The following is a 27,232-nucleotide window of genomic DNA, read 5'->3' on the forward strand; positions in this document are numbered from 1 at the left end:
GCATACCCTCCTGGGCCTTTTTTACCCATTAAATTTTACTATGTTGTAACGTCTCAGATTCACTTGGAACTATTAGCATTGCTCTACGAATCCATCAAGCACTACTTACATAGATTGCTATGCTAATAAGTGGTGTAGTGTCAACGTCTATCGACTTGAACCTTCCATCTACAAAGAATCGATCCAACTATTTGATAGATCTTCTCTGTGGTTCTTTATTTGCGACACTGCCACATAATGGGACTCGCGTCTCTAGATGCGGACCCGAAAGGTATACAATTATATATTTTTCGCTTTATTTTCACTTGTGGAATAGACTTGTGGTCCCTGGGCGTCATTTTTAAAATATCCGATATACCCTCGATTATTGCTCACACGACGCACAAAAAATACACTTCAATTCAAAATAAATAACATATATTTTATTTTTTAAATAACAAGAAACATCAAAATATACATATATCAAAAAATTTACTTCTCTCACATTCCTGAGGCATTCTATCACGATAAATAAATATTTCTTCTGTTATTGATCTTCCACAACATATCACTGCGTTGCATCCTCACATTCAACCATTCATTCATACCTTACAACACACTATTCACACAAAATATAGCGACCTGATCCTACTATTATCACTAAATAATTTCCTACATCAACGTCTAATATTTTGAACGTAATTTATTCCAATATAATGCAACAGGAAGAAAATTATTTCTTTCTGTAAGTTTATTATGGAAAGCATCGAAATCAGTCTGTTGAAGCTTCTCTAGGTAAGATTCAAGAGATATTGATGGCAAAAATACAATGTACGCTTCAGATGGACAGCTCTCTCGTAATGATCTTGCCTAAAAAGAAAGAAAGCGTACCAGTTACTCATTTCACAATAAACAAAATATTTCATATTAATCAAATCTTTTCCACCAAAATCAACGTAACATTTATATCATTACATCATTACCATTACATTAACTATAGTACGAAGTTTTCTTTTATGCATTCTACATGAACACTATTTGTTATGCGACAAAGTTCGAATAGGTAATCCATTTCTTGCCACACACGAATTATCTGGCCCCTGGTTATTGAACTCACTGCTGTAACAATTAGATCTCGTAAATCTTGAAGAGCAGCAGGCGCAGATGGTACATAAACAGTCCTTTATGTACCCCCTAGATAAAAATCTCAAGGGGTAAGATCTGACCTTGGAGGCCATTTAAGATGAACAAGATCATGTTGCCCACCTCTTTCAATCCATTGTCCTGGAATTGTGTCATTTGCATACTGCGTACCTCGTGATGGAACTGAGGTGGAGCCCCGTCTTGCATGAAGATAAAATTATCTCGATCTTGTTAAATTTATGGAAATAGCCAGTCTTGGAACATGTCCAGATATGTAATTCCAGCCACAGTTTCTTCCGTAAAAACGAAAAGATCATAACTTTGTTAATGTAAATGGCGCAAAACACATTCAGCTTCGCAGAGTATCTTTCAAGATTGATGACTGTGGCTGGATTTTCAGTCACACGAATTCTGACATTGTGGCAATTATTAGGGAGATACGAAAGGTTGATTCATCGGGAAAGATAACCTTTCAGAAAAAGTGTCATCTTTCAAATCTTGCGAAATTGCAGTGCAAAATTATGATCTTTTTTTCATGATGCCTAGAGTAACTGCAACTTGTACGGCTTTAGCTGCAGATGTTTTTTAATTACACGCCATATCGTTGGTTGCGAAATTCCAAGTACTCTGCTTCCTCTGTTCGTGCTACGTTTGAAGCAGTTTGAATACGCTCAAAATTTTTACTTGACGTGTGAGGACGACCAGTGTTTTTCTCTTTGCATATGCAACTGTCTTCTAGAATTTCTTGTACTTTGTGAATTTGCTTATGATGCAGCGGTCCTTTGTTGAATTTACAACGAAATATATGACTGCACTGCAATATTGGATTCACTCTTTGCATACTGCAGAACACAAAACTATTCTCGTCGCTATTTTCTCGTAAACAAATCACAGCACTGCTGTAGGCATTGAATGGAACTAATAGGTGGGGTTTAAAATTTTGAACTTTCCTCTATTTAGTGATGTATTGTATTGGTCTTCAATACCGAACAAAAAATTGTCACCCCCTTCTAGAACTAACTTTGGTCCATTTCTGTTCTTATAGATGATATTTCATTGGTAACACATGATTAAATAATTCACTTTAGACCAATGTGTTTAACTGGAGTGACTGTATTCGTTGGTTGTATGGAAACAGATCGTCAAGATGGGTCAAAGTAAAGATGTGACAAAATACCAAAGAGATGCCATTATGTTTAAGCAGGCATGCCCATGAGCATACATATAGTAAATAAAGTTGCGATTTGTTGGTGTATCAAAGCAAATTGTTCAACGCAGTGGCATACACAAGGGGTTGTTTCAGGTTTAACCCTCATTAAGCAAAATACTATGGAAAAATAAACATTTATTATATTAAGGTATATATAGAAAAATCACGATTGACTGGAAGGATATGAGAATGTGTAAATAAACCTCCTCCTGATAAAATTCTCTGTACGCCACTGTTCCAATATATCTACAAAAATGCCTTATTATACACGTGAAGGCAAAATATCAGAATTCTGGTTCCGAAGATTCTAACTCAGCAGACCTGCAGACGAGTTTCACGCTTGACCAAGAAAAATCGTTTCCAAACTCAATAGGAATTGTGCAGTCCGTGAATGCAGGTCGATGCCAAACAATTTGCGAAAGGAACTTCATGCAAAGGACACTTGAAGTCGATTACTATGAAAGAGGACAATTCTCAATGCAACGTATAAAGCTGAACGTTTTTTGTTTAATGTCACACGATTACGTACTGAGGTTAAGGGAGATAATGGTCATAATGGTGGAATGACGAAAGTGAGAGCAAACGGAGAACAGCTAGAAAAACTACCACCACTGTGTTGTCCACTACATAGCACACTTGGCAGGAGCTGGGATCGAACAAAGGTCCCCAGGCGCCAAAGATAAGCGCTCGACTACTGAGCCACCGCGGCCACTTCAAGTCTCATACCATTTCAAAAAGAACTGAAAATAATTTAAAATTCCCCACCAGCTGAACAAAATAAATTCCCCTAAGATGAAGCATAAATGTAATCTGCGCTCTACTTCAGTGAAACGCCCCTAGAAATAATGAAAATATTTATTAAGGTTTTAAATTCCACGCGGATCCGAATGTCATTAAGAGCGTCCAACTTAATATTTTCTAGGGAGTATAAATATTAATGGTTACCCTCCCTTCCCCCCTCCCCCAGGGAAAGTACCAAGCTACGGCGTTGTGTAATTCACGCTTTCATTAGATACGCCATACCATGAATTGTGATATCGGTAGTTCTACTCTAGTCAGCATAAACTTACTCAGTTTCGCTGCACAATCACAGCAGTCTTGACTCATGCGTGTTCTAATATACAAGATGCCTACCTCCAGCTTTCATGTAGCTACCCTGTTTACATAGTGCTACTAACATCAGTAGTACCTTAATTTAAATATTCAAATAACAACCTGAAACCTTTTCTCTTCAGTGACTAACTAGTTACCAGTTTTCGTACCATCTTCTTTTGAATTTTCAATTAAATGAGACTAAATACATGGTGTAAGTCTCAAAATTGCAATGTAGATTACTTCACTTTGTGCCCATTTATTCCTTGATATTTAATAGCTAACGAAGACCAATCCTGAGTGATATATTTAGAAAAAAATTCTAGTTCAACTAAAATTCTTCATAACAACATTAGTAGCAAATTAAATTGAAATGAACATATTTTTCATCACAACAAAAAATTACGTATTGTTTGTTTTGGTCTTCGTAGAATAAGAGTGATAGAACACAACCATTACTTTCAGTCAACTATGCAAAATTCCAGTCGTTACTGAGTTATGATATTATGTTCTGGGGTTGCTATAGTGAATGTATTAAAACTTTTCGTTCACACAAATAAATAAATAAAATAAATTTAAGGTTACATTTGAATTGTTGGCAGCCTTCTGGTAAGCCTACTTTCCAAGCACATAAATTTTACCCTTTCCTTGTTTATACTAAATGGGCCATATTGATGGAACATATTTATATTTGAATACTACGAGAAATAACAGACATGCATGTTTTTTTTAGTCTGTGGGCCAGTATAGGTAAGGTAAGTATAATTTAGGGGCACCAGATTTGCTTCGAACTACAATTGTATTGGTACCTGAGGACCACGAAAAACTATGATGGTTGTCTCGGAACGGTAGCTTTTCAAGATGGCGCCCGAGTCGATTTATAAATCTGGCAATATCTCAGCTCCTAATTATCGAATTTTAACACTTAAAAAAAAATAATAATAATAATAATAATAACAATAGCTCATTATATTTGCAATAATTATCGTTCTCATCATTTTACCGTATCTTGGACGATAAATGAGGAAAATAACAAAAAATGAATTTCGAAGCGCTTTAAGTTTTATTTAATCTATACTAATCGTGACAACAAAAGATTTTATGAAAATACTTTGGGAAAAGGAAAAGAGACATTAATTAGCATTCGTTTGATGTATTTGTGAACATTCTATCAATAATACAGCTGGAAATATCAAGATTTGATTGTTCAAAGGTGCGAGCGACAGCACTGCAATTCAATGTAAACAATGAATAGTGAGGCGAAATGTTCCCATAAACTCACCGAGTTAATGGCATTATAGTTCAGAAAGTATCAAAATCGTGTCTACCTCTATGACCTGTATTTAATAATTAACAAGAAAAGATGCATGGTAGTCCATCATTTATTGCAGGTAAGGAGATTGAGTCTCCTAACACTACAACACAGCCAATTCCTGATTGCCTTAGCTTGTTTTCGGAAAATTCACTTTGGGTTCTAAGTCAACAATACAGCTCTGGAAATTAGACGGCTTTGGACAGGATTTAATATACTAGTCAAGAACAACGTTAACCAAATACAATAGCTTATTTGCCTTCCATAAATCATCCAGCAACTAATAAGTCAACAGTTTATGAAATGTTGACTGAGTGCATCCAAATAAAATCAAGGCTAAATTTAGAAAATGTTGTTGTGTGTAGATTAAAAAATTAAATGGATACATCTCAATGAATTTGACAGCATTTTCATAATGATGGGACTTTTTCACATATTTTGTAACCTACTTTCTAATATTGGGAAGTTATTGGTAATGCTGGACTTAAAGACAGTAGTAGAATCAGAAAGAATTGCAATTAGCTTTATTTATCACGTTTTAGACGGAAAGCAATACAACAGCGCTGTAAGACTTCACGAATGCGTCTACGAAGCCTTCATGAGAATATTTTGGAATGAGTTTTTGGATCATGTCGAAGTCGAAAATACTCAGCTTCCCTTTAACAGTTACAGAATTAGTTATTTTGTTCATTTGCCGAAAAAATGTCTCAAAACAGTTTTGAAACGTACGGAGACGACAAAATCAAAGACATTTTTTATTCTTTTCGAAGGCTATATGAATCATTTGAGACATGAGAATGTAGTACTTTCATCTTGCTGGATGTTTTTACATATATTTAGTCGAGTTGCTGTTGGGCTTGATTTGAGGTCATGGGGAAGGTAATTGGTTACTCTACCTTTCGTGTTTACAAGAAATGATCCCATCGCGTTTTCTTTAGATAAAATGAACTATGCCAGGTACTTATCAATTCAATTGGCTAAACTATCCCACCCGGAAAATACAAATCTTTCTATTTTTGCGTTCTACATAACTCTAGAATTTTCTGTCCAGCTTAAATCAAAGAATCCATTTACACGAATTCCGGTTGATCAGGCTTTAGAGGAGACAGTAAATAGATACACATACAGCAGATGGGACAAAAAGATTCAGTTTAAAGCTTGGCACAGTCAGTAAATACTATTATCCGCAGAATATCGAGTTTCAGCACTTGGGAAGATACGAAAATTTGTGGAAATCATTCCAGACAAGAAATACAAGCATCCGGATCTTAGGAAGACCCGTATTTCTAAAGAACAAGTCTCGGCCTTAGTTGAACTTCTGTAGAATGAACGGACCAACCCTTTCCACAAAAATCCCTCAACATTATGCACATTTAAAAGACTTAGAAGCGCAGACAGAAGTTCACAATGATTTATTATTGGTATGACAGAAAGCTTACGAATATTTCCAACATGATCGTTTAGAAAAGAATAAATGTTTCTTTGACTCTACTAAAAAAAATCAGTTGCAAACTTTGAAAAATTACCACAGGTTAGGCGTAACACAATAACAAAGAAATAATTTTAAAGACAGATAGAAATATTATCGGGAATATGATTTTGATAGCAGAAAACTGTAACCTAAACATAGAGGAAGTTTTCAGTCATCCTCTGGGTCCTTTGCCATGGAGCGAATCCTAATGGTACTTTAAGGAAAATTAACTAGCGCCACACTAGCGAACTTTCTTGAGGGTATGGTTTCACTTACTGACCGTCTGCAAGGTAAATCTGCAACAGTTATTGACACAATGAAGCTTATTCATAAGTTACATGGAGAAAATGTATTTTTGATTAAATATCTCATTTAATACTGCTAAAAGTTTTAAAAGTAGGTCGTTTATGTTTTCAAATGTTTTATGTAAATCAAATGACAAGGATACGTTCGTTTCGTGTGCATATGCGTCTGTGCATATTGAATATCAAAGTAATGTTTCCATTAAACGGGAACAAAAAACCGAATTCGACTTATTGATGTAAGGAACTTGTCTCAGTTTTGGGATCTCCTTTATTGTCTGCTTTACCTTCCGTTCACACAATGACTGGTTGTGATTCAGTTAGTGATATGTGTAGTCAAGGAAAATTAAAGGCAACTAACCAAAATGATTATAAATATATAAATTAATTTTCTTTCTTTGGGAGAGATTGGAATATAAACAGTGAACTTTTCAGCCAACTGTTTACTTCCTGTATTTGACAAACAAGCGTATTGATCAAGTAAATGAAGCACACTACCAATTATTTCGAAACAAACTAGGTGTAATCGATTCTGTTCAACTTATTTCCTGCGAAGATTGCCTCTATCAGGATGCTCTTAAGAGGAAATTACCAATCTGCAATTTGGAAACGATGCCTGGAGAACATTCCTGAAAACCATAATTGGACAATTGATGAGAGTGGACATGTATCTGTTCAGTGGATAACCGAATACCAGCTCTAGAAGCTGTCTTAAGCTTTTTGAGTTGCCCTTGTTCTCGTTCCTGTAAGCTACTTAGCTGTTTTTGTTTGCTTAATAACATGAAGTATACACGTGCTTGTAAGTTCGCCGACTGTGACAACCAACTTCAAACAGATCCTGAGGAGTATACAGTTAACGAAGGGATTGTTTTCAGACAGTGAAGAAGAGAACTAAAATTTGCAAGATAAGTTCACATTTAAAGAGAGTAAAATAATATAAAATATAGCTCATGTTGCATGCTTTTTGCAGAAGAGAAGTTTTATTTTAAAAATAAATTTTTATTTGAGTTTTCTGAACGCCGCGGATCTTTGAACATCCAAATCTTTATTTCCGGCTGTGTTATTGATAGAATGTTCACAAATACATGAAACGAAAGCTAAGAAAATGAAATAAAACCTTTAGGTTTTACGTTCCATGCTTATGCCGGTTAGGCTAAAGGAGACAGTGATTATGAGAAATGAATGAAATGGTGGAATGAAGAAAGTGGGAGAACCCCGAGAAAACCCACGAGCACGGTGTTTGTCCACCACAAAGTCCACACAGTGCGAGCTGGAATCGAACCAGGGACCCCTTGCACCGGAAGTGAACGCTCTACCACTGAGCCACCGCGCCCCCAAAACGAAAGCTAATTAATGTCTCTTTTCTTTTGCCCAAAGTATTTCTTCATAAAGTCTTTCGTTGTCAGGATTAGTATAGATTAGATGAAACTTAAAGCGTCTCGAAATTCATTTTTTATTATTTTCCTCACGTACCGTCCAAGATACGGATAAATGATGAGAACGATAATTATTGCAAATATAATGAGTTATCGTTAAAAAAAGCGTTAAAATTCTATAATTAGGAACTGATATATTGCCAGTTTTATAAATTGACTCGGGCGTCATCTTTGATTCGACGCCATCTTGAAAAGCTACCGTTCCGAGACGGTCATCATAGTTTTTCGTGGTCCTCAGGTACCAATACAATCGTGGTTTGAAGGAAATCTGGTACCCTCAAATTATCAAATCTTGTCTGGTCCATATACTATATAGCTTAAAAGGAAATGTAGGGATGGGAGTTACTGACACATGTTTCTTTAATTGTTGCAGGGAATCATTGTAATGTAGACCGCAGTTTAAATTTCGTGCATTGCGGAGGCGTTCTGCAGTAGGGAAAGCTCCAGCATAGCACAACGGTGTTTCAAACATTTTTAAGAAACGGGTAGCACCTTCTCCAAAGGTTACACTAATGTTATGTTCTGTTCACAACTTTTGAGACCGCAAACGCGAACAAAACACGATCCCCTGGACGATCTCGATCGTTGCGTAGTGCAATAAACGTTGAACGTGTGTTCAATTCTATGGACCGAATTCCAAGGAAGTCAACTTAGCAATTATGTCGTCAAGTGCATATTCCACGTACGAATGTGCAGTGAATCCTTTAAAAGGACTTATAACTGTATTCATACAAGCTACAGGTGGTGTATACATTGTTCGACCAGGATAAGATTCAACGGACTACATTCTGTGATTGGCTAATCAGCAAAGGTGATGACTTTGTTCAATACCTTATCACATCTGGTGAAGTTCATTTCCACCTCAGTGGTTATATCAACAAGCAGAACTGTGGATTCTGGGCTACACAAAATCCAGAACTGTTGCATAAAACGCCATTGCACAGTGCAAAAATTAGTGTGTGATGTGCAGTGAATCATGCCTGTGTGATAGGTCTCTATTCTTTGAGAACGAACTTAATAACATCGTTACAGACACCGCTGAGCGGTGCAAGATAACGTTATGAACATTTGCCATTTCTGAAATGAGACGGCTTGACCAGAGAAATGAGAGGATGGTGCCACCAGTCATACTGTAGTAGTGTCAATGACAACCCTTCGACGACACTTTCCGGGACACCTTATCTCCAGATTCAGTGGTGTCCATTGGCCACTTAGATTCCATAATGTAACGCCACCAGACTATTATCTGTGGGATTTTTCTAAAGGAGAAGGTGTACACCACAAAGCCCATTACCATCAATGAACTGAAGGACACTATCCGAAGGGAGATAGAAGCCATCTCTGCCGAAACCTTGCGTCAAACTTCCCTCAACATGATTGTAAGGGGCAAATACTGTTCTCGTCAAGCTGGTGGCCTTCTAAGGGATTTTATCTCCTTTCAAAAAATACATTTCAGTATATCATAACTTTTTTTGTTTTATTGCACAGTGCATAGTGATCATATCATTGCAAATATATTACTCAAGTATCATTAAAAGCATTGGCTGCAACAGTGAATCAGTGAATACTTGTCAATATGCATCTACAGAATCACCTACCTTATCTAGATGTAACTTCGCTCTTTCAGCTATGTTATAGATCACATCTCGCAACTCCTTATTCCGAGTCCCACGAAGGACCACTTCTGCAGATATATTATGTCTAAGTAATAACTGCTGTGGGATTTGCAGCTGATTTTTCTGGCAAAAGTGAGGAATAGATCGAATCATATTTATGATTCCATGAGCCTTGCCAAGATGGCTAGCAACATGATCAGCATTCACGTTTTTAACACCTGAAATAAATAAAAGCAGACACTAATTAGCAACCAGATACAAAAACCCAACTCTCTGAATTTACAGCACAGTATAGAATATCATCAAATTCCTTCAACAAATAGCAAAAGCCAATTCATATAAACCAGGTAAGGTTTGTCACTTTGGAAAGTGTGCGTCTGATGCAAGTTTCGTTTTGTAGAAGTTAGAGTAGGAGTGTTTTCTTTTACAGTTTAACATGCGATCTCAATCACATACGCTCACCAAAGATCTACAGATGGTGATCAGAAAAATGGGAACACCTGAACGAAATTGTAACTTATCAGATTAATATGGTGTCGGGCCACCTTTTGCCTTCAGAACAGCCTTGATGCGACGTAGGATGTAGGCATAGAGGTCGTGAATGGTAGCAAGTGGAATTTTACACCATTCCTCGTGCAGGAGATCGGCCAGTTCTGTGAGAGAGGATGGAGGTGGAAATCGTCGCCGGAGTCGTGTTTCCAAGACGGACCACAGATGTTCAATTATGTTGAGATCTAGGGATTGGGCGGGCCAGGGGAGGTGTTGAACTTCATCCCGACGTTGCTCAAACCACGCTGCAACAACACCAGCTGTGTGAATGGGTGCATTATCATCCTGGAAGATGGCGTCATTGTTCGGGAACAACATCCGGACCATAGGATGTAAGTGGTCTCCTAAATTTGCGACATAATCGTTGGCAGTGATTCGTCCGCTAAGTGTGACCACAGGACCCAATGAAAACCATGATATGGCGGCCCACAGCATCACCGAGCCGCCGCCATGTTTCACAGTTGGGCGGAGATACTGGAGATCATAAGCTTCTTTGGGCGTTCTCCACACATAAACACGGCCCGTGGTTGGGAATAGGGTGAAGGATGACTCATCCGACCATATCACACGTTTCCAGTCCTCAACGGTCCAACTTGCATAGTCGCGGCGTGCGAAAGCGTTATGGTCCCTGATGAGCGGTTTGGCCCGTGCAACATGACACCGTAAGTTCATGTCATGTAATTTGCGGCGGACTGTGATTGTCGAAACATGGTGGGGGAGGTGCTGATTGAGTTCCTCCGTCACTTGCTCCGCAGTGGCACGACGGTTCTGCGTGACAATGCGCTTTAATACCCGGCGTGACCTGTCACTCATGATTTTCTTCCGCCCACTGTTCCGCTTCCCCGATGTGGTTTCCCCCTGTGTTGTGTAGGCCGTCATCACCTTCGACACTGTCCCACGCGACACACCTAACACAGTAGCCACTGCCGTCACACTCACTCCACATAACCGCGCACCAACAATTTGCCCTCTTTGAAAATCTGAGAGGTCTCCCATTTTACACTACCTCCGTCTGCTGCAGAAACTGGACACTGCTGTTCCACTGCGCCTGACGTAGTATGGAGACCGACCTAACACACCATCACCAGCGGTCCGGCGCCACGACACCACTGCCAACCCATACATCTGACGTGTTGCCAACTACAGGTGTTTCCATTTTTCTGATCACCATCTGTACTGTTTTCAGGTAAATACATCAGAATATGTCTACGATAGAAATATGGGCAAATATGGTGTATGCTCTGGATGTTAATAAAAATGAAATGAAACTTTTCAATTTAACGTCCCACGGCAGCTAAGGGAGATAGATGATTATGGCAAGTGAATGATGATAGAAGAATCAGTGGAATAACAATGTGGGAGGAAACGGGAGTACTCAGAGAACCCACGGACTCGATGTTGTTGTTGTCCACCACAAACTTACTTGACTGGAGATTGAACCAAGGACCCTATAGATAAGCGCTCTACTACTATTGTTATAGAAAATATCTAGGTTTTCAAGCAATAGTGACACGAAGCACAGACTGCCGTCGACATCATTCTTTTCTATCTAGACATTTCAACGAGACTGATTGCTCCTATTTCCTTGTGTTGCATCTCATTGATGTGCGCAAATAGCGAACACTAACATAAAAATATCACTTCTACCCAATTCGATGTCGTCAGTTTACGATTTGAAACAAACAAACAAAGAAGTCTATTGTTCCATACTTATTGTTTCTCTAACTGTAAGCAAATGTTGTGAATCTACAAGAAACACTGGTAGTGTCTGGTGAAGTCAGAATGAGTAGTTGGCGAAACTGTTACACGTTATTTTTTTTTTTTTTTTTTTTAACAATAAACGTAATGTTTTGCTCAGCAAGTAATTTAAATCAGATTTAATTCTGTTAAAAGCAAAGCTTGTACAATGGAAAATACCTATCTAAAATAAACGGTTTCTGAATTCAGTCCAAATGTTATTTTGTGCTCACAAACAAAACAATGTTACGTAATGTACTTATTAAATTATGTAATATTTTCATATTGACCTCTATTCCTTTAATCACTGATACTTCCAAATTCTGTTCTTCCTTCGTCAAGGGCTTACAACATGATTTCTTACAGATAAAAGATGTATGTATATAATCTTCTATATCTTTGACAGAAGACAGACAAGTTTCAATAACGCTAGATTGTTCGTCAAAAATTATATTATCCTTGAAATAACACTTGAGTTGTCCAGTTCAAAAACTGGCTCTTGTCCATTTACAGCAAATCCCAGAAAACAGAAAAATGTAGGATCTGCATGTTTTAAAGAATTACGAATACTTCAGTATGTTCATGTGAAAAACTTGAACATTCTCAAATATTTCCAATTTTACAAAACGCATCGATCCTACTGTTTCTCTCGGTTTTCTGGAATTTGATATAAATGGATAAGATCCGTTTTGGAACTGGAAGACTCACTTGCACTGATACGAATTCTATTCTAGTTTGCTAATGCACTAAATAAATATCGAAAATTACTCCGAAAAATCCCTGGCGGAGGTCATGGCGACTGTAAATATGAGTCTTGCGCTTATCTTTCTTAAAGTTAGTACTTCCATCTACCAATAGTTCTGATTTTTGTACTTGGATAAATTAAAAATAAATTATAATAAATTCATTATACAGTTCAAACCTTCCAATTTATCTTGAATTTTAATACGAATTGGTTATCATTAAAGAATTTTGATCTGTCTAGAAAGGTGAGTAACTGGTTTTTCAGTGCTCAAACTTCGAGACATTGTACATGGGCACAAAAATAATAAGTAAGTGAATAAATAACATTAAAGAAACGCACTGGTGCTTTGTGAAATTGGAAGTTATATTAGTTTGTACTGCTTCCTGTTTCAGTAGTGGAACACAAAATGAGATGGAACTTATTCTTGGGACACTGAAGCTGTATCAAAAACCCATTTCTTGCTATCTCTTACAGTTTATGGTTTATGAAGATTAAAATTGAAATCGGAAGTGATAGTAGATATCTATCACTTTTGGTTGCGATAGAGGAATAAAGTTCGAGACGGTATCTATTCTTGCCGTACTGAATACAAATCAAAAAATGGCTTCTCTCCATCTATTACAGTTTTTTTTTTTTTTTTTTTTTTTAATTTTATTAATATAGCGATCACTGATGAAAACGGAATTCGTAGATTCACCACTTCCGGTATCAAGAGAGGAATAAAAATGGAAACGTAACTTATCCTTGGCTAGACTGCTCGATTTCTGAAGGTCTAAACCGGGACATTGTTAATATTTTTCAAAAATTCTCGTGACATACACAATCAAAATTCATACTGCACGTTTTTCAAAATTCTAATATAAGATTTATTCTTACACACCACTCAGAACAAACAAATTTACACTGTATAAATATTAGTATGCACAAACTCAGTATTTTGATCTTTAGTACTACGTAATAATAATAATAATAATAATAATAATAATAATGCAGAAATCAGTCTGAGGCATTTTAATCTCAAAATTTGCTATTCAGTAGTGTAAATTTAGTGCTTTAATTTCTCGACCAGTTCAACTTCTCTTATATATATATATATAAAATTGGCAAGACATAATTTAACAACTAATTAGTTTAACATCCGCAAAACGAGGAGGAAAGGAAGATCTACTACACATTATTCAAGCTTATACTTTTTACTTGCATGAACCTTTCTTAAAAAGGGCTTATTTTTCTTTATCAAAGAATTCACTGCAAGTCATTGCAAAATTCATTTTGTAGAGCATTAGTCCTCTCACTGTTCGTTAAACTTCTCTACGGAGAAAGCGCCAGATGTTGTTAAATAACTTCGCGACTAGAAACAAAATTTCTCCGTGTGATCCGGACTAAACACAAAACCCGCAGGGACGCCGGGACGATTCCTCTAAACCGGGACGTCTGGCAAGCCTACCCTTGTCACATTGTATCCTTATCAGAGAGCCATTTCTTGCTATCCCTTACTGTTTTTACTCTATGGAGAGCAATATTTAAACCGAAAGTTGCAGTGCATTTCTATCAATGGAGAGATTAGGGTGGAGATCTATTCTTGAAACGCTGAATCAACTAAAGAAAAAGTCTTTTATCTATTACAGTTTTTGTTCTATAACGATCAACATTAAAACCGAAAATGGTCTATCATTACCACTTTCGGTTTGAATAAAGGGTTAACGGAGGAGATTGAACCTATTTTCTGGATGCTGAATCGACTCTAAAAAACCATTTGTTGAGATATACTGTATATATAACTCTGATACCTGCCGACAGACGGACATAGTTATTCAATTATTATTGAATAACTATGTCCATCTGTCGGCAGGTATCAGAGTTTTTGCTTAAGATACTTATATATAGCATAGTTTGAAAGTAATAATAATAATAATAATAATCCAAAGAAAGGGATGAGGAAGAATTCGATCACATTAAAGAAGAAATGAAATGAAATCTTTGAGTTTTACGTCCCACGCTTATGCCGGTTAGGCTAAAGGAGACGGTGATTATGAGAAATGAATGAAATGGTGGAATAAAGAAAGTGGGAGGAAACGGGAGAACCCCGAGAAAACCCACGCACACGGTGTTTGTCCACCACAAAGTCGATCACATTAAAGAGTAATTATAGATCACCTACCTGCTGCTTCGAGGAACAAATAGTATACAGGAGAGACAGAGTGTTCTGCATAATTTTCCAACTGTTCCAAGTCTTCAAACCCCGGTGAGTTTAACTTTTCTAGCCGTGAGTTCAAAAGTCTGAGAAGATATGCTTTCGTAAGCTTATGTCTCTTCACAGCCTATGAAAAGAACAAAGGCAAAAAGATGAAAATATATTTGTTGTAAAGAATATTGGAAGGTTATTTATATTAAGATGGATCACTAGGTGTTCTCGGTGCTATGCTAAACGCTTCTTGTGTGTGCGACGTTGCCAGATAGTGTCGAGTGTTCACTGGTGCCAGATAAAAAGGGAGTAATCATGGGATTCTGCTTGGATATTTAATGGAGAAATTAGATTTCGACCCTAACCGCAATTCACAGCAGAATCCCGCTTCTCGAACTGCAACGCTAGAATCCAGGAATTTTCTTATTGTGACTACCACAGTAAACGTGCAAATTTGGCAACAACGCATTATGGCGTTCTGCGCAAGTTTCTTCTCAAAATCTATTTCCTTAAATTTAAATAAAATGTGAAACATAACACAAAAAAGAGTCAAACAATATACCTATTTCGTAATGAGATTGTTACTATAAAAATACTTTACACATACAACATTTCATAAAATTGTGCAGTTCTAGTAAGATCTAACAGCAAGTGCCATTTTGTGTGCTCATTGTAAAATGAATCAAATATTTTCTTTTATTTGTTATCTTTTTCGATATCTGGAGACACAACCAAATTAATCAATGTCCTGTGTTGCAGCTAAAACATAACTCTATCTTACAGTACAATATTTATAATATGTAAGGTTCCATTGTGCAGTAAATAAGGGAATGAGCTAAAATATGTACTGACTTCCGGGTAGTGATCCACCTTAATAATTTTAAATGCTTTTCACCATAGCATGAGATTTATCATATTATAAATTTACTTAACGTTAATTAGTTTCCTTTAATATAATATTTGGACTTTAAATGAAAGCAGAAACTTACCCTGGCTAATTCTTGAGCTACCGGATGTTCCGGGACATTTCCGTTCGACTGAAAGATCATATTTATTGCTTCCTTCCAGAATGTCACCCTCATCTGGCCGATGGTTGGGTTGCTCACATTATCCTCAATCCTTGCCGATTCTACATTGAATGCTCGAATAGCAAAAGCACTTGTTCGTATGTCGTTCGGAAGAAGTAGGCAACACAAAAAATTTTCATAGTCATGTTGTCTGAAAGAAAAAGAACATTATTTTAGTAAGATATCAACTTTTCTGACAATGAGAGCTAATCACAGAAATAAAATTGAGTGTGCAATTGACATCTTGTACCTGCACACCCAGTTCTATAACAAACAGTGAATAATAAAGCTATTCTCAAGAAGACAGGTTCTTCTAAGAAATACTTCTGGCATTCTTCACATCAATAGTCAACTTCTCACCCAATGTAACATCAAGGATTCGAGCTAGGGCAAAAGAGCAAGTGCAGGTAGTATCATGTCCTACTGTATTGTAAGTTTGCTGTTTATATTTTATAGCTTATATATTATATTACAATATAAATGTATTTGGTCTAGGAATTAATTCGTGCGGTTTTACAAAAGATGGCGTAACTAGCTTATTGTCCCATAGTTTCGTTGATCCAAACATGCGTTGAAAACTACTGTCATTGAGCATCTTGTTTAGTATATGTCAGTTGCTTGAAGAAGAAACAACAACATTTTTTCTTCAACTGAAAATGGCGCATTTTGTGCCTGATAAAGTGTTTTTGCGGGGAGTTATTCTTCATTGCTTTAACATGAAGAAAAGTGCTACCGCAAGTCATCATATTTTAGTGGAAGTGTTTGGTGACCATGCTCTAGCTGAGCGAACGTGTCAGAAGTGGTTTGCACGGTTTAAAGGTGGTGATTTCAGCTTGGAAGACCAAAAGCAATTTGGACAGCCAAAAGAATTTGAAGATGAAGAATCGAGAGCATTGCTTGATCAGGATTCGTGTCAAACGCAGGACGAACTTGCAGAAGCATTTGGAGTTGAGCAAACAACAGTTTCCAAACGTCTCAAAGCCATAGGAATGATTCAAAAGATGTCTTATTGGGTTTCACATGAATTGAAAAAAAAGACGTTGAAAGAAGAAAAACCGTTTGCGAATTGCTGCTTCAAAGACAGAAAAGGAAGGGATTTTTGCATCGAATTGTAACTGGTGATGAGAAGTGAATTCATTACGAGAATCCTAAACGAAAAAAGGCCTGGGTGAAACAAGGTGAACCAGGTCCTTCACAACCGAAACGAGATATTCATTGTGCAAAGGTTATGCTGTATATATGGTGGGATTTGAAACGTGTGGTGTACTATGAACTTCTGAAACTTGGTGAAACTATTAATGGACACCGCTATCGACAACAATTAATGCGTTTGAAGCAAGCTCTGGCCTGAAAACGACCAGAATGGAATAACAGGCATAATAAACTTATTTATCAAGATGATAACGCTCGACCACATGTCGCAAAACCGGTCAAAACCTATTTGGAAAATGTCGGATGGAAAGTGTTACTCCACCCGCGATATTCACCAGACACTGCTCCGTCTGACTACTACTTGATCGATTGCATGAATAACGATTTGATTGGACAGCGGCTCACTTCTTCAGAAAATATCGAAAAATGGATCTTTGATTAGATTGCGTCAAAAGATGAGGAATTCTTTCGACACGGAATCCGTAAATTGCCTGAAAGATGGGAGAAAGTAGTGGCTAGCGATGGACAATATTTTTGTTAACGTATTCATTTACTTTGTTTTTGAAATAAAGCTTCAATTTTTATTAAAAACCGCACGAATTAATTCCTAGACCAAATAATAGGTATCGCTAAGGTAAACAGGAACTATTTTACGTACTGACTTGTTTTTCATTTCTCATGATTTTTAAAAGGCCGGAACCTGTCCCACTTTCAGCTGAAAATTTTATGGTCGCCCTACTAATTAATCAACAAAGATGATTCTAAATTATAGGGCATGAGTACGTTAGAAGTGTATCTTGTTAGCTCTTATATGTTGCACGTTAACTTGATCTTTATATATATATATATATATATATATATATATATATATATATATATATATAAGGGATTACGGTTACGACACTGAAGTAACGTACGCATCAGAATCTCTTATTATTAATATTTAATTCCACCTGAGATTGAAACAACAGAAGCGTAAACTTATTCCTCTTCATTAGAGATTACAATAACCTTGTCCTACTGACAATGAGGATGAATAACTGTGGAGTTACTCGAAATATTTACAGGAAACAAATTATATTTTATGAACATAAGGTGATTCCAAATCGCATGGAGATATCAATAAATTTCCACACAGATGATAGTGTATTGGTGATCCAAAAAAGTATACATCCCAACGTACTTGTTTTCTAGTTAACAGAGAAAGTAACTAATACTCTTCTGTTCTATTCTAGTTCGTACACAGATAATATTACAGAAGAGCAGATGCTCCAATGCTATTATACAATATTATTTTATTTTTCCGACCTGCTTAATCCCTCCCCCCCCTCCATGGCTGCAATATGCATAAATAAAAAGAAGAGTTCCCAATACTCACTAGTATCGTATTTACGCATATATACAACAACGGATATTATTATTATTATTTAAATAATGGTGCATATTAAATGCACAATAATTTCGGCAACACTACGAAATCACATGTATTTTCACAAAATCACTGTGTACAATAAAACAGATATCACCAGACGAGAAAACAAATTAATCTCTATGGATGGTCGGGAATCAATTCTGTATATTGTACAGGTAGAAAACATAATCTTTCTTTTTTATTTTACAAACATACCAACATCCAAACTATTCTGTTTTGAAAATTCAGCGCTCTATTGCGCGCACTACAATCTTTTCGATGTTTCATAAGTAAATGTGAACCTTTCTCGATAGAACAAAAGCGAGGTAACAAGTACAACACAAAATTAAAACGGTGAAGCCACTTCATTGCATTCATCCAAATTGTGACGGCTTATTCAATTTGAGTTTGTACTTTACGTCTCATCCCACATCCTATCAAACTTATCTATAGTATCACATCCAAGTTTGGATTATCAAGAATTTAGTGCAAGCATATGGAACTATGACATTAAATTTTGAAGTCTCTGTATGGTTCACACTCAAATTCTAATACTGATTTCCTATATATATAGGAGTAGGCAAGAGGATGTGATAAAAGGGGGCCATGATATAAAATAGATTGAGAAAGCCTAGCCAATTGTATTGTTAGTAATTCTTTCGTTTTCCGTGGTCACTGAACGAGTCAAAGCAAAAGATAGTTTAAATTAGTTATTACAATAAAGGAATAGTAGAATGTATACCTAAACGTACCAGCATAAAAAAAGGAATATTATTTAGTTTCTTTCCCAATTCACTTAGTATTGATTACGGTTTGTTATTTGAAACTGCGATGAAGTCATAAGTATAAATCCAGTGTCAACGTATCGCATAAAACCTACAGTGCATAAAATACGAACCAACATGTACTAGGCGGCCACTAAAAAAGCAGGAATGGTATCTAACTGAGTCAGGGCAGAAGCGCAGCAGAGGCCGAGCGTTAACGAGGAACGCGTCCACAGGGAGCAAGTGCGTCGGCGACGGTGGGTATATGTATAAACGACATTATTTACAACTGCTCACTTTCAAAGTACCGGTTCCGCACCCGACGATGGATTGGGGGAGATACTAAATGCCATCCAAATAATAATAATAATAATAATAATAATAATAATAATAATAATAATAATAATAATAATAATAATAATAATAATAAAATAAATAAATTTACACAAATACCTACACAGATCCAAGATACTAATAGCCATGTGGAATTTAATAGTAGGTTTACAAAACAAACTGAAATTAATTATTGTATCCACTACAAATATAGTATTAAATGATCCTGAGTAAAAAGACTAGTTCGCCTTTCTAATTATTGACGTTCAAGTAAAAGAGCGAAGGGTAGTGGAGGAACAGTAGAGTGAAAACATGGCAACAGAAAGTGGAAAACATTTTGAGCGCCTAGTTGACCTTAGCCCCGAGGCTAAAATTATTTTTCACACATCAAGTCATTTGGGTCTTGCTATAATGACCCTCTACACAAGCTGAACTTTTCTTTATAATCACCACTGGAATGTCGTCAAAACTGAGACACAAAATTCAATATTACAGCCTACAAACTCTTGGATGTAGGCCTAACTCAGAACATCACAGTAGTTCACGGAATAAAAGCGTTAACCACTATTTGCACACTTGCCCACCATCGCTAACGTTCCAGCTAAATTTGAAACTCCGTAGAGACACACACAAGGTCAGTAAGGGTAATTATAAGACAGATTTCCCAACTTTTCCATGTTACTCAGCTTACATTAGTTTTGAAAGTAGTTAACCTAGGCAGAAGTTTATAGTGCCAATACAGTAACAATTTGCTGCTGCCAATAAATTTCCTGACATCTTATAAGTTGATGAGTAAATGTCAAATTTGTGCTTCTCATAATTTCCCTCCAAAGGAGTAATTATGAGACACCTGTTGCCCCAACTTTCAGTATGTGATATTGAGGTATGAAGGAGGCCAATTGTGAGACAAAGAAGTCTTCGTTATTTTATGTTTATTACATAAAGATATACAAATATTTGGCTGAGTTACAAGCAAATAACTAAGAAAGAAAGCGGAAACAGCTACTGATGTCATTCTAACAGTTTTGTGAGCTGACTATAATAAGCCTATAGACTAAAAGCCTATATTAGATAGTTTCAGGTTACAAAACAGGCTTACGAAACAAATTTAGACCAAGTTGTAGGCTGTTCACTAAAACAACTTAGGCTACTTCTATTTCTTTATGTTTTAGTATATTGATATGCAGCCTAGGCTATTTGACAAAATAATGCAGGTCTACAACTTTGAAAGTTACTAAGAATAGGAATACAGAATACAGCTTTTTGAAACTTAACACACTAGGATACAGGGACAGATTCCAGCATGCGTCTCATAATTACACTCTATATAAGCAAAATGAGATACAACAACAACAAAAAATACGGAAAAAATGTAACTGAAACAAAAGCCCAAGCGATAAAGTCAACTTAACCTGTAACTGCTGACAGTTTTTGCTCAAGTGGGCCCAGCCCGGAAAACCTGCCTAAACTCACCTAAAAAAAAAAAAAAAAAAAAAAAAAAAAAAAACTGGGTTTTTGAGCTTTTTCTTAGTATATTATTAGTACAACCAAGGTGATCACATTGAAAGTTAGTTTTTAAATCAGATTTTGGACCTTTCTTGGACGAATTAGATGCTTCCATGTTAAAGTATAGAACAACATTCAACATAAGACCTTTATGAAGTCCTGAATCAATAAATAAATAAATAAGAAAAAAACTCAGCTTGAGATAATTATAGAAAAAATTAATGTGTGGATTATGGTTATAGTCTATTTGAAGTAAAATATGCAATTTTATATTTTAAAAAATACTTTCCGTGAATAGTGTGCTCGGCGATCCCGAGAGATGTTATCCTTCATACGTTTGACGGGTTTAAGGCCATTTGTACCAATACTACCAGTAAATATGGAAATACATTAGTAAAACTATTACTATTATTTCTTATCTTTGATGGTAACATAGGTAGGGTATATGTACCAGTAGTGAACCAGGTACCAGTAATTGACCAAATGCATTATTTGAGGCATTTTATAGGCGTTATATGATCCTTGCACTGAAGGATGACGTTCTGCTACGCACAAATGTTATTCGTTTATGCCTTTCGTGATGTATGACGGAACAAGAAGTAGGTTTTCCCTCCAAAGTAGGCGAAAGTGTGGGTAGTAGTGTCGAGTTCGCGGGCGCACAATAAGAGGCAGAAAATTCGGCGGTGTATGGAATAAAGTCGTAACCAGCTACAGGTACAGTATAAAACTACAATAGCTTGTGTTATAGTATGGTACGAACATTGAATTAATTAAAGAATATTGCCAGAACATTAAAAAAGGAAGGTGTCACATGGTTAAGGGGGGTGGTTAACCATTGGTACAACCTTTTTAGGTATGAACTAATAATTGACCACCCTGGTCAATTAGTGGTATAGGTAGTATCTTAGCAATTGACCAGGGCTTCCCAGTAGCCTCATAGTCTAAAGCATTCGCCATTGGTACAAGAAGTCGAAAGTTCAAACCTTCCTGCGAATCCAACGCCACGAAAACAAACCTGAAGAGTGGTTCGGATCCCACTTTAAGCTATAGGTCCCGTCAGGTGCGTAACTAACGGCCCCGCTGCTAAAGAAGAACGCAGAACACTGGCAAAACTTTACTTTGTATAGAACAATGTGTATAACTTTAAGAATTATAGTATAATTTTAAGTACATGGGCCAAAATGTTACTAAATACCATTCCTCGTTTTTAAAAGAAACTAACATGCCCGTTGTACTTAAGATTACAGTATAATTCTTAACGTTATACATAGTGTTTTATACAATGTAAAATCTTGCCTTGAATACTTAAAAACCAAACCCAGTAGTTGACCAGGCTTAGTAGTGATAAATATAATTGTTACATCCTTTTAGAGAAAGCTTAGTGCTAATTTCACCTTCTTTTCTATCCCCACCAATATTCGGAGGAAAATATGAAGCAAGCCATTGAAGCTGTGAGAAATGGGGCTCAAATTCGCGCAAGTGCAAGAACATTTGGGGTTCCTCACTCGACTCGAATCAACAAATTGAAAGGACGTGTTTCTGAAGGTAGAAAGATGAGTTCAGCAACGGTCTCAACACCAGATGAAGAAAATTTACTGTGCAATTGGATTCTGGCCAATGCTAAGAAGGGATTTCCTGTAAAACGTAGTGTTGTCCTAGAAACCGTGCAAGAAATAGTAAGAGGTGATAAGCGTCTCTGCCCGTTTACCGGGAAGAAACCTGGGAGAAAGTGGTTTTTCCTATTTATGAATAGACATAAAAATCGAACATTACGACACGCGGAAGCTATAAATTCAGGTCGACTAGCTGTTACCAAAGAGAAAATCGAAGAATGGTTCAGAGGTTTGGAAGACTTTTTGGTCGAACAAAACTGTCGTGATATTTTGGACGATCCAACCAGAATCTTCAATGCGGACGAGTCTAGCTTTCAAACATCTCCCAAAACCGGCCTTGTTCTTGGACCCAAGGGTTTCAAAAATTTCTATAACATAAACGTTAGCAAAGAGAAAGAAGCGTTAACTATTCTCGTTAACTTTCGCGCTGACGGGAAATCAGTACCTCCCATGATTTTGTACCCATACGAACGAATACCCAGGGATATAGTACAAAACATGAATCCTGAATGGTGTGCTGGCAGATCACCCTCAGGTTGGATGACTGGTCAATCATTTTATGAATACATTGCCAACGTTTTCTTACCGTGTCTTCGATTACAGAACATAAACCTACCGATTTTGCTGCTGATTGACGGTCATAGATCACATATCACGTATAATGTGAGCAAATTATGCTCTGAAAATGGTATCCACCTGTTTTCCCTATTACCGAACACGACACATCTACTGCAGCCAGCGGATGTGTCCGTACTTAAAGCCATTAAATCTGGATGGGCCAGTCTCGTAGATGAGTGGAAAAGGAGAACAAATAACAGGAGCGTGACAAGAGTGTTGTTTGCACTTCATCTCGAACAAGTGCTACAAGTACAAGCAACTCCCGAAATCGTCAGAAATGAGTTCAGAAAATGTGGACTGTATCCTTTTGATCTTCGGTCAGTAGATTTTACACGCTGTATGAATCATCCTTCTCGTTATAGCGAGACTACACCGAGAGCAAGTTCAAAACCAACCGAGTTTAGAATTGAACATCTTTTGTACCTGGAATCCGTGATGAAGGGTGATAGAGCGGCCGAATTCCGAACTGCGGAATCTCGTGGTGAGTGGGATGGAGATGAAAGTGCCAAGGAACTGTTTGATGTTTGGTTAAAATTAAGAAAACGATGTGTGCCAGTAGCACCAACTGAGAACAGTGATCCAGATCAGTCTGATGTAGAAGACCAGGAAGATCTACAAGAGAATGTACAGCGTGTGAATGATTTGGAAGAGACAGGAACTGTATCAACAAATGAACATCGTGTTGACGAGCCAAGTATTTCCTCAGGACAAACTAATGTTAAGAAAACAGCTGGGCCAGACACATTCTCTTCACCTCAACCTGGCAGTAACAACCATGGCACCAGCCGAACAAAAATCGATGACCGTTCAATAAGTCCTGCTTTTGTCAATTCAATACTTTGGCCAACCGAATCACCGATAAAGAGAAAAAGATGCAGGACAAAGGAAAAACTTCCACATGCAGCAACTTTAAGAAGATGGTTAGAGTATTGGCAAGACAAAGAAAAGCAAAAAGATCGAGAAAGCAGAAGAAAAAAACTACAGCTGATGACGACTGGACCTGTTTCACATGTAAAAGAAGCTGGTACAGAGAAGACAAGCAAGGCATAAAGAAAACCTGGGTGTCTTGTGATCAGTGTGCTAGACAGTTTCATGTTGCTTGTGTTCCCAAAAGGATCCGTGAACAGTTTGCGTTAGACAAAGTTTCGGATGACGAAGATATTCAATTTGTGTGTGACGAATGTTACGGGGTTACAGAGAGCTCTGATGAAGTGTCAGATGATTAAACAGTCCAGCGAAGAGCTTCTTTCGGAGCATTAAAGACTGTATTAGTATTTCTTAGGGTGTGTGTTTTTTTTTAATTATTTTTTTAATATTACTAATTAGACCAGGCCTATAGAATCATATTAGATCATTAATTTCTATATTTATAATTATTCTCTGTCGGATCCCGCAAACTTGTTGTAACAGTGAAAGACTGCAAGAAGTTTCTTACGAATGATCAAACCAAAACAGTTTCCGATCAGGTTTTTTATTTATAAAAATGTTTTACAGTAAAACATTTATATGTTGTGGCACTTTTGAAATTCAGTGAGACGAAGTTAGTAGGCCTTACTTTGTTCTTATAAAAATGAAAAAGAAAGGCAAACCGTTCAGGTGGCAATCAACCTAACTTAACGTTTAAGAAGTATTCTGGTGTACTTATTATAATGACTTTATTAAACATGCAGGCGAGATTAATGGCAAGTTTCGGCGGAAATAAGGAAGAGAACGTCAGAGGTGAGCCAAATATTTGGTGCTAATCGTTTTAAGGAACGTACACTGTAATGTACACAAACCTCAAAAAAGCATATCCACTCTTATTTTGTGTATCCCTTAAGATTAGACAACCAGCCAAACTTAGACTATTAAAAGTTTGAGCATTACAAAGATATACAAGCCAACTTTGTAATCTGAAATCTTCGAACCATCCATGTATAGGTGGTCGTCTAATGTTAAGAGATGTGCAGAATAAGGGTGGATATGCTCTTTTGGAGCCGTAAGATTAGTTATTGGTTTAATGTCACACGGTTACGATTCGAGACTAAAAGTGACGGTTACACTAACAGAAGAAGTGGCGTTAGTTCAGTCGATAGAGCCTTGATTTTTGGTGCGAAAGTACTTTTGTTCGATTCCAAAACAGACCAAGTATGTCTCGCGGTAGACATGTAGCTACCGCGTGCGTTTTTTTTTCAACGAGATAACCCAATTTTTTTCCCGCTATCTCATACCACCCAAATAAACTATTCCATCAGCATTTATCATTTCTGTTGTCGCGTTTAGCCTGAAAACAACCGTGAGGCAAATCCATTGTCAGGTCATGTCTCATACACGTTTGTTCGTACCATTTAAATACAATATTGCCTAAGTTCTATATTTTTAATCAGTGCAAAGAACTCTGAAGATTTATTTATGCAACGAAGTCCGTTTTTTAACTTACAGTAACCTTGGACTCTTAAAGTGCATGGTTATCCGTACATGGTTAAGAAATAGCCTCCTATACTCAAACTAACATAGGTACACCTTAATAGCTTAGATAATATTAAGGTTTAAATCAGTTGTGTTTAATTACGAATTGGGTTTAACAAATATTTAAGTTTATAAGCAAAAAAAAAAAAAAAAAAATTTCGTACTATTAAGTAATTATTTGATGTTGGTCAATTACTGGTACTCATATGGTCAATAAATGGAAACCATTGGTCAACTACTGGTGATAATTTACTTTTTACTATATAATGACCTCTTACATGTGTTTGGTAAATCTGCAACTAATTTTTTTAGTTTTCAAGCATTGTTGAGGACCTCCTGAATCATTAGATAAAAAAGATTCGTATAAGAATGTGATGAGACATGCTCAAAAATGTCTCATTAGTGGCCAACTGCACTAATTGGTCCATTATTGGTACAGTAACCCTATTCTTCAGTAAAATTTGGTTTTCCAATAATAGTTTAGTTCAGTCATTCGTTGCTACTCCTCAAATAGGCATTCTGTAGAATCAACACCAGCAATAGCGTAAAAATTCTTGTCAAATTTAAGAAGCTTATGCGTATGCCCCCCGTCGCTAACGCGCCTGCTCCCTACGGACGCACCCTCTCGGGCCCTCCTGCTCCGGCTCGATTAATTAGCATTCGTTTTTAGTGGCCACCTAGCACAAGTTGGTTTGCGGTTTATGCATTAGCTGCTCATTTAATGCATACCCTGCAAGAAGAAACCGGAAAATGCAATGTCTGAAAATTTGGTAGAGCCGTCTGCTCGAGTAATGCCATATACTTTAAGGTTCTAATATAATTATGTTTAATTTGTTTCGACGATTATAAACGGTTGCAGTTCATTTTATTTTTCAGTTACCAACCATAACGGAGGACAAATACAAATGGTGCCGGTGAAATATAGTGCAAGGGTTTATTCTGAACTTTTTCAGACTGTTGGCTTTTGTTCGGAATAGTATACAGTGTAAGCTGCGTATATTGACTATCTGTTTCAAGTAATTCTTGAACAGAACTGCAATTAGCTGCCAGAAAAAAATAAAGCAAAATATTTTCACTAACGAAAAAAAAAAATGTATACTTAAATCTAAAATGAAAATTTTCCTGTGTTACATACTTAACTATATTTAAACAGTAATCAGCTGGTGCAGACGATATATATCGCCTCTCGTTTATTTTACAAACTCTACGACTACACAAAAAACGGGCTCTTGGACATAATCTCAAAATTTGCGTCTCCATCACAGTTTATATAGCAGACGATAAAGTGCTACCAGGTGTTGCAAATAAAAAACTTCTTTCACAGCACTAACCACTGGTATTATCCCGTTGCTTTTTCTGTTAACGAAAAGCAATTTTGCGTTTTAATTTCGATAATCGGCATAAAATTGTGGTTAATTTTTCATGTTTTGAGTTGCATTACCTTCCACAATTGTTGTGAAGATTGTACAGAATAAGATATAACAATTATAATTAATTTTTGCAAATATTGTGTTCCATTACGCTCCTCAACTTTTGCGGAAGG

At 36.7% G+C, this 27,232-nt stretch overlaps 1 protein-coding gene across 1 annotated transcript; it reads right to left on the minus strand.

Moving 5' to 3' along the window:
* Positions 1 to 400: 400 nt before the first annotated feature.
* Positions 401 to 26,979, minus strand: sicily (NADH dehydrogenase (ubiquinone) complex I, assembly factor 6 homolog sicily). The gene is made up of 5 exons (XM_081757898.1): positions 26,825 to 26,979; positions 15,767 to 15,995; positions 14,754 to 14,913; positions 9,544 to 9,779; positions 401 to 849 (listed from the first exon to the last, which is right to left on the minus strand). The coding sequence occupies exons 1-5, from the start codon at positions 26,947 to 26,949 to the stop codon at positions 664 to 666; spliced, it is 936 nt and encodes a 311-aa protein (XP_081614024.1). The 5' UTR covers positions 26,950 to 26,979; the 3' UTR covers positions 401 to 663.
* Between the last annotated feature and the right edge of the window lie 253 nt (positions 26,980 to 27,232).

The sequence above is a fragment of the Thermobia domestica genome, chromosome 1 (assembly GCF_964235325.1).
Source record: "Thermobia domestica chromosome 1, izTheDome1.hap1.1, whole genome shotgun sequence".
NCBI lineage: Eukaryota > Metazoa > Arthropoda > Insecta > Zygentoma > Lepismatidae > Thermobia > Thermobia domestica.